The sequence below is a fragment of the Sapajus apella genome, unplaced genomic scaffold (assembly GCF_009761245.1).
Source record: "Sapajus apella isolate SASKATOON/1434 unplaced genomic scaffold, GSC_monkey_1.0 scaffold63, whole genome shotgun sequence".
NCBI lineage: Eukaryota > Metazoa > Chordata > Mammalia > Primates > Cebidae > Sapajus > Sapajus apella.
Window position 1 is genome coordinate 4,864,444 of NW_022437003.1, and position 9,055 is coordinate 4,873,498.

General features: G+C 43.7%; 1 protein-coding gene across 5 annotated transcripts in view; it reads left to right on the forward strand.

Moving 5' to 3' along the window:
* The window catches only part of MBOAT1 (membrane bound O-acyltransferase domain containing 1), a 105,320-nt gene that overhangs the window by 75,587 nt on the left and 20,678 nt on the right, over positions 1 to 9,055 (forward strand). For all 5 annotated transcript variants that reach the window (XM_032247717.1, XM_032247716.1, XM_032247715.1 and 2 more), the window contains exons 7-8: positions 1,885 to 2,068; positions 4,476 to 4,668. In XM_032247717.1, coding sequence (XP_032103608.1) covers positions 1,885 to 2,068; positions 4,476 to 4,668 — 377 coding nt within the window. The remainder of the gene's footprint in view (positions 1 to 1,884; positions 2,069 to 4,475; positions 4,669 to 9,055) is intronic.

Consider the following 9,055-nt stretch of genomic DNA (forward strand, 5'->3'; position numbering starts at 1 on the left):
AAATTTTCCTCATTTAAACAATATCTGCACATTAATTCTGTTATATGGATACAATATGTATTTTATGAATCTGCTGTTGATGAACATTTGCATTGTTTACCAGTCTTTGGCTTTTACAAATAATTAAGTGATGAATAACCTTGTACTATGTCATTTTTAAATGTGTTAGGGTAGGAATGTAAGATAGATTCTCACAAGTAAATTGTTAGATAACAGAGTGAATAGAACTGTACCTCTGCAAGGTTCTCCTTCCCTGGGGTTGTTAGGTTTACTCCAGAAGTATTTTTATTGGGCATATGTCTTGGGCGTCCTAAGGAATAGTGAATGGTCAATGTCAGTGTGATTAAATGCCATTGTGAAAAGAGACAGGAAGTAGGGCAGGAGCGTGAGTATAGCTGAGTTAAGTATAGGACGAGGGCTGCAGGTGGCTTTGCCAGTGTTGATGTCCAGCAGGAAGCGGGAGTGGAGGAGAGGAAGTGGGAGGGGAATAACTTTGATCTGAGAGTAAAGATGGCATGTGGAGTAGCGCATCGGTGCAGCTGTGGTGGGTGGTGGTGTTCCTGCTGGACAGAAGCAGGGACAACTGGCATAAGTGAGGATGGTCCCAGGTGGTAGAGGAGATTGAGTTCTTCCATCCTGCATTAAGGAATTAGGACTTGAAAGCAGTGGAGCACTATTGAAAGATTCTAATGCATCAGCTCTTTGCTAGGCACAACGGAGGTGCAAATGAGCTAGGGCAGTAGTCCCCAACCTGTTTGGGACCAATTTAGTGGAAGACAAATCTTCCACTGCTTCAGGATTGTGGGTGGTGGGAGGGATGGTTTCAGGAGTGCCTTACATTTATTGTGCACTTTATATTATTATTACATCATAATATGGAATAAAATAATTATACAACTGACTATAATGTAGAAAGGGTGGGAGCTCCGAGCTTGTTTTCCTGCAACTAGATGGTCCCCTATGGGGTTGATGGGAGACAGTGACAGATCTTCAGGATTCTCATGAGGAGTGCACAACCTAGATCCCTCTTGTGTGTGGTTCACAGTAGGCTTTGCGCTCCTCTGGGAATCCAGGGCCACTGCTGACCAGCCAGGAGGTGGAGCTCAGGTGGTAATGTGAGTGATGAGGAGTGGCTGTAAATACAGATGAAGCTTCGTTTGCTCACCTCCTGCTGTGTGGCCCAGTGCCTTACAGGACACAGACCAGTACCAGTCTGAGCCTTACCCTAACCCTAACCCTAACCCAGCTCTAGGAGTGGCATTTCAGGGAGCCTTGATTCTATTTTGCTAGAACAGGCCTTCCAAAATGCCATAAAAGCACTACACAGAACTGTTCTCTACAGACTTTTTTTCTGCCACTACCCTGGGTTGTTGCTCAGGAACTCAGGTCTGGTTGCCAAAGCAGACAACAGGCTGCTACTGAGGTTCTTCTGTGAGGCCTCTTCCAGCGGAAACTGGTTCCATCCATCATTTGTTTTATATTTATGTTGGCAATCGGGAAGGGCTTTTCCCATTTGGAAGCACCTTGATCAGCTAACATTAGGTCAGGTTCCACCCTGTTTTAGGTTTGTCACCTTCCTTTTGTCCTGAAGACAGGGAAGGTTGATGAGAAAAGGACATTTCCCAGCCGGAGTTGCCCTTGCACTGAGTGGCTACAGCCGTGTGTGGCCAGGAGAGGGCGGCATGGAGCTCTGCCCCGCAGTGAGCCACCTGCTTCCTCAACCTTGCCTTTCCAAGATTTCTCCTAGGCTGACTTTACAGAAACAAAACAAGAAAGATCATGTCATGTATCGCAATCTACAGAGGCAGCATTTATGTTTGGTTATTTACAGATTCTGAAGAAAAAGCAAAGACTGAAGCCTTTTTCATTTATGTATTTTCACAGAGTGAAACCCTCTTTTTTGGAATACTTGAGTTACCTTCTCAATTTCATGAGTGTCATAGCTGGTCCTTGTAACAATTTCAAGGACTACGTAGCCTTCATCGAGGGGAAGGACATACACATGAAGTTGCTGGAAGTGAACTGGAAGCAAAAAGGTTTCCACAGCTTGCCAGACCCTTCTCCCACAGTAAGTTTTTAGTGTCTAGAGAATACGATTTTGCTGCTAGGGTTGACTCTGTCTAATAATGGTTCTAATTAAAAAGCCGAATAGTTTACCAGAAAGCTTGGCCAATAACTTTTTGTTCTCATTTATTTAAAATACAGGTATAGTTCCTTATTTGCCGCAGTTCTGTGTTGGAGCAATGGGTGTTTATTTTACTGAGAAGCTCATTGGCTATGAAAATGAAAACAGTCAGTTCATCTGTCAATATTTAGTGCATACAATGTGCCCAGCGCTGTGGAGTTAACACTTTTGAATACTATGGATGTTTTGCTTTTATGAGTTGAAATTCAAGTATAGCCAAAAGATGATATGTCATGAAAGATGGGGGGACCACAGAACTGGAATGAATGTGCTTTTCTTGCAGAGCCCACTTATTGCAAGGGAAACCAGTTTTACATCGCCATGCCCAAAGCTTGCTTCTGCTGTCCTTGAGAGAATTTAAGATGACTTTTTGAAATAATATTTTAAATTTTATTTTGTTTTATTTTTTAATTTAATTTTTATTTTTATTTGTTGAGATGGAGTCTTGCTCTGTCGCCCAGGCTGGAGTGCAGTGGCAAGATCTCGGTTCACTGTAACCTCCGCCTCCCGGGTTCAAGCGATTCTCCTGCCTCAGCCTCCCAAGTAGTTGAGAGTACAGGCACCTGCCACCATGCCTGACTAATTTTCGTATTTTTAGTAGAGATGGGGTTTCACCATCTCGGCCAGGCTAGTCTTGAACTCCTGACCTCGTGATCCACCTGCCTGGACCTCCCAAGGTGTTGGGATTACAGGCGTGAGCCACCATGCCTGGCCCCAAACCTGAATTTTATCAATCCCAAATTAGTCAATATTAGGATAACTCATTACAAATATGCTAAATTTATTCAGCTCAAATATCCTGTATTTAAGGGACATTTGTAATTAATGAAGGGAGTGGTGAAAACTGGAAAAGGAAGGAAATGAGGATAATTCGAGTTAAATATTTTGAAAGTGCTAAAGTCTTGGCAAAAAATATGAGTTAAGTGTTTGAAAACAAGTGATTTATTAATTAGGTATGAGTTTTTAGTTTTTTTTTTTTTTTATTTTTGATTTTTTTTTAAAATTAATTATTATTATTTTTTTTTGAGAAGGAGTCTCACTCTGTCGCCCAGGCTGGAGTGCAGTGACACGTCTTGGCTCACTGCAACCTCTGCCTCCTGGGTTCAAGAGATTCTCCTGCCTCAGTTTCTGGAGTATATTTGACATAGTTTGTTTCTCAGCACTTTATGATTGGTCAAGTATGTCAAGTTCATCTGTTTTACTGAAAGGATCTAGGGGTGAAGTCACCGTGGCTGCAAGACACCAAAGTTACCACATTTCTAGACTCTATCTGTCACCTTAGTGTTTTCACGCTTCGCGTGTCTTTATTTATACAATAATGTCATCAGTCTTTCTGCAAGGAAACTCTTGCATTTTTGTGCACAGATAAGGTGAGGTGGTGAGGTAGTGTTTGGATCAAGATGTGCAGCTGGGAAAGGGCCTGGCCTGCGGTCCGTGAGCTGATGCCTGTCAGTGGTGGAGCTGTAACTGTGGCTGAGCATGCTAAGCACTTAGCTAGGATCCAGGCACTGTTCACAGGACCTTGTAAATACTCATTCACTTTCACCCCAAGGTGCCCTCTGAGGGAGGTGCTATTGCTATGCCCTTATTACCAATAGAAGTCTTTTTGTTTGTTTGTTTGTTCGTTTTGTTTTTAAATAAAGTGGGAGACTGCAGTTCAGTTGAATGTTGAAGGACATTCCCTGAAATGTCAGGGAAACTTGGTAAAATCACTCTGTCCAGAGGAGTTTAAAAAGCCAGCAGATAATTAACCCCAGAGCAGACTACATCTACACCATCCTGGGAGGCTTTCTGAAGCTCTCCATTACCTCCCCATGTCCTGGCCCAGGTATTCAATCACTTGCACAGATTCCTTCATGTCTGAGCCTCTATCTTCCCTGCTGGTGACTCAAGCGTTTCCTGGGCTCTGCTGGTCATAGGAATGGAACGTAAATGTGCAAATGTTTTTCTTTTTTTTTTTTTTAATGGAAACTTGCCACCGTGTTATTTATTTCTCCTGTGTTTTGGATAATGAAAGTACTTACATTTTGTTAATTGCATACGCTGGTGGGGGTTTTCTTCCAGTCTAACCCTCAAGTGTCAGAGGCATGTTCTGTATCTAAATATAGCACCTAATCTCCTTTGTCAGACGTGTGTCACGAGAAAGGCTGCCTGCTGCCCTCCTGCTAGGAAACAATGCCAGCCAGCTGTTGGAGCGGCGTGGCCCTTAACATGCCTTTGCCAAAGCTGTTTTCCTCATACCTGAGCTTCTGAATGGTGATGCTGATTTTTCCCCATTTCCCCATTCCAGGGAGCTGTGATACACAAGCTGTGTATCACCTTGGTGTCTCTCCTTTTGTTTCTGACGCTCACGAAGACCTTTCCTGTCACCTGCCTTGTTGATGACTGGTTTGTCCATAAAGCAAGCTTTCCGGCTCGACTCTGCTACTTATATGTTGTCATGCAAGCCTCAAAGCCCAAGTATTACTTTGCATGGACATTGGGTAAGTTTGATGGAGCAGCCCTAAATGAATGAGGGGAAAATGCTGCTCCTTGGATGGCTTAGCCAGAACGATGTTTTGGATCACCTGATCAAAGAAGCTCGACATGTAATGGGAGGCAGGTGAGCCAGGGTCAGTTTTAACATTCCAACATAGCACTCCTCTCTCCCGCCCCGATGAACTCAGTTCTCCACGATAAGGAGAAACACATCCTGGCTGTTGTTGAAACCCAATGTTATTAACAGATGTCAAAACTTGGAAACGTTTCCTTCTACCAATCAAAGCCAGCCATGTAAAGCAGTGGGACGTTGAGGGGAAATTCTAGAATGATCTGGCTTTCTTGCAGTTTTTCTGGGGTTTATGTAATATAGGATGGGCCCTGAATTAATTTTACCAGCACACATGCTAATTTAGGTTACACTTGTTTAAGGAACTGGTAGTTAGGTTTTTATGTCTTAGAAAGAAGCTGACTTCAAGTGCTGATTTTTTTATTTTTTTGGGTAGAAAGTTCAACTTCATTTGGTGTTATCACACCTTTTCTTTTCCCCCTGTGGCATAACTTGGTTCATGTTAAGCTTTTATCTCTTTGCTTTCAAACAGTTTTAGACTGCAGTTGCATAAAGCTTTGCTGACCTGAGCTGTAAGCCCATCTGTGTCCGTAGAGACTGGGAAAGGGTGTTGAAAAGCATGGCCCTGTCTGTCACATCGGAGCCCTTTCAGGAATGGGAGTTGGGCATCTTAGCTGCAAATGACCTGCACTTGATGTCAGAGAGCAGTGACTTGGAGTATTGAATAAAATAGATTGTTAAACTTGGTTACCAAGTGTTCAGCCCACATCCCACGAATGAGGGAATGGCACTTAAGGGCCCGAGTTCCTCTTCTCTCTCAGTTCATGCTTCAAGTTTAAAGTTTCAATTGAAGTTTGCAGGTACCAAATTACTTTTGAAAAAAAATGATTGCCTGCGTGATGGCTCACACCTGTAATCCCAGCACTTTGGGAGGCCCAGGTGGGCAGATCATGAGGTCAGGAGTTTGAGACCAGCCTGACCAACATGGTGAAACTCTGTCTCTACTAAAAATACAAAAATTAGCTGGGCATGGTGGCGGGCAGCTGTAATTCCAGCTACTTGGGAGGCTGAGGCAGGAGAATCACTTGAACCCGGGAGGTGAAGATTGCAGTGAGCCGAGATCACCCTACTGCACTCCAGCCTGGGTGACAGAACTAGACTCTGTCTCAAAAAAAAAAAAAAAAATTATTTTTTTGACTAGGTATAATGGCTCATGACTATAATCCCAGCACTTTGGGAGGCTGAGGCAGGCAAATCACTTGAGGCCAGGAGTTCAAGACCAGCCTGCCCAACATGGCAAAACGCTGTCTGTAATAAAAATACAAAAAATGACTGGAATAATCCCAGCGACCGTAATCCCAGCTACTCAGGAGGCTGAGGCACAAGAATCGCTTGAATTGGGGAGATAGAGGTTGCAGTGAGCCGAGATTGCGCCACTGAACTCCAGCCTAGGTGGTGGAGCGAGACTCTGTCTTAAAAAAAAAAATTCATTATGGCAAGATACATATAAAATTGACCATTTTATCCGTTTTTGAGGGTACACTTGAGTGGCATTAAGTTCATTCACAGTACTGTGCCACCATCATTACTGTCTTAGCTCCAGATCTTTTTCATCACCCAGGCATCACTCTGTGCCCGTTCAATGGCAACTCCCCATTCCTTCCTCCTCCAGTCCAGATTATTTTTACAGGCCCCAGTGTTCCTCCATAAGTCCAGTCCAGTGCTGCAGCTATGTAATGTTTGGCCGGAGAGATCTGACTTAGAGCTTTTGTAAAATTTACAATGAGGGAACTTTTGCTTCTGGACAATTTCAATGTAATTCAAAGGGTTTTTGTTGAGGACCGGATTCTGTGCTAGGAAGAATTGAAAGGTGAGATGTTGACTCTCCCTCAAGATTGTTGCATGGTTGGGAACACAGACAGGTACAGCCACCAGGCAGTACCCACCAAGCTGTCCGAGTGGGAGGAGTCAAGAGGAGAGGACAGGTATGGACTGGTTGTTGAGGAAGCTTCAGGAGTCTTCTTTTATCTTATTTCTTGTTCGGCAGTTACAAATGATGGCTCCTTTAGCAGCTAGGCATTAGACCTGCTATGGTTGGAACCCTCCTTGAAACATTGGGCTTATTTTTTTCTATGTGAAATAATTTTTTTTTTTTTTTTTTTTTTGAGATGCAGTTTCGCTGGAGTGCAATGGCATGGTCTGGGCTCAGTGCAACCTCCACCTCCCGGGTTCAAGTGATTCTCTTGACTCAGCCTCCCAAGTAGCTGGAATTATAGGCAGGCCACCACCATGCCCAGCTAATTTTTATATTTTCAGAGGAGATGGGGTTTCACCATGTTGACCAGGCTGGTCTGGAACTCCTGACCTCAGGTGATTCACCTGCCCCAGCTTCCCAAAATGCTGGGATTACAGGTGTGAGCCACAGTGCCTGGCCAAATAATTAATAGTTTTAATTTGCTCTAATCTGAGTGAGTGTGTGTGTGTGTGTAGGGGACTGAGAGAGAGGGAGAGAATATATTGAATTCCCCCTTACTGTCTTCTGCTGCCTCACCCACCTTCCTTTTCTCTTCCTTCTTCCTGTTCTCTGGCTCCCATTTTCTGTATCCCAGGGCTTAAGGGCTGGCTTCTGGACTAAATGAGCTCCTGGTCTCAGGAGGAAAGAAAGGCCATTCCATTCCATAGGGAAAGTCCGAGACCTGAAAGGCTGTACCAGCAGGGACCTGGACTGGGAAGTGTCACGGGAACGGGGGGCGCCTGCACCTTTCCACCCTTTGGGGGAGTTCCCCAGACATCTGGCGTACAGCCTAGAGGTACCCTTCCTGTGGAGAGCTTTCTCTGTGGACTTAGCTCTTTCTCTCCCCCCATGCCTCCCTTTTCTTTATCTTTTTTGGGTAGCTTCAGTAGAAACACTTCATTAATTTGTATGGCCTCAATTTGAAGTTTGTTACAGTTTAGATTGCATGGGCTGGTCTGAAATTAACCTTTGTCTTGTTTATGAATAAAGAAGCAATGAATAGTGTGTCAGGGAATATTTAAACTGCTTAACCGAATAATTGTTTTCTCCAGCTCTCTTTAAAACACCATTTACATATAATTGATATACTAATTACACATGATGATAAATTTAATCCTTAAAGCTGCCCTCTTGATGGATCTCCGCTGAGCTGCGCAGTGTTAGCCTAGCTCTAGGTACTGTTTATATTGGAAGAATCAAACTGTTTCTTTTGGACTTAGTGTATAGTCCTGGCTGTTTCCCCTACTACTTAGTACTAGTACTAGTTAGCGAGACTTAAGTCCAGGCTGTTTTCTAAGGACCAGACAGTCCAACATATGGGGTACAAATTAATTTATCTGTAATAGTAAGTTAGAGCCCTGTGTAGTTCAAGTAAAACCACTTTCGGACTGGCAAACACAGAGCCCATCACTGCTCTGAGACAAAAACCAGCCTGGGATAAATGACTGGGATCACTAGGCGAAGCGGGGAGTCTGATGTCGGCTCAGTGTGATTTTGAGAGTCAGTACTTGGGAGCTTTCACCATTTTTCTCTTTCAGGGTGGCTCTTACCTGCTCAGGTTGTGGAATTGAGTTCTAGGATTGATTCTGGCATTGTTGACGAGCTACACGATCTTTTTTTTTTTTTTTTTTTTTTGAGTTGGAGTTTTACTCTTATTGCCCGGTTGGAGTACAATGGTGGGATCTTGGCTTACTGCAACATCCACCTCCTGGGTTCAAGTGGTTCTCCTGCCTCAGCCTCCAGAGTAGCTGGACTTATAGGCGCCCGCCACCATGCCCCGTTAATTTTTGTATTTTTAGTAGAGATGTTGTCCAGGCTGGTCTCGAACTGCTGACTTCAGGTGATCCACCCACCTTGGCCTCCGAAAGGCTACGTGATCTTAATGGTTACCTAATGTATCTAGTCTCAGTCGCCTTAGTAACATCATCATAATAATACTAGCAACTAACTTTTTTGAGTGTTGACTTGGGCCAGCACTGAGCTATGCACTGCACACATATTTAGTTTTCTTTAATCTGTTCGAAAGCCCTTTAAAATGGGTACCATTATTATATCCATTTTATGCTCAGGGGACTAGGTTTCTAGAAGTTAGATGATTCTTCTCCCAGGCTCATGCATGTAGTATGCTGTCAACTGATGGTAGAAACCTGTCTAGCCTTCCCCCCTGGGGCCCATTCTTAACCTTCTGTCTTAACACTGTTGTGAAGATTAAATGAGGAATTGCCTGTAAAGTGTTTTATGGAAAGATAATAAGCACTGAAACACACACACACACACACACACACACACACACACACACACACACACA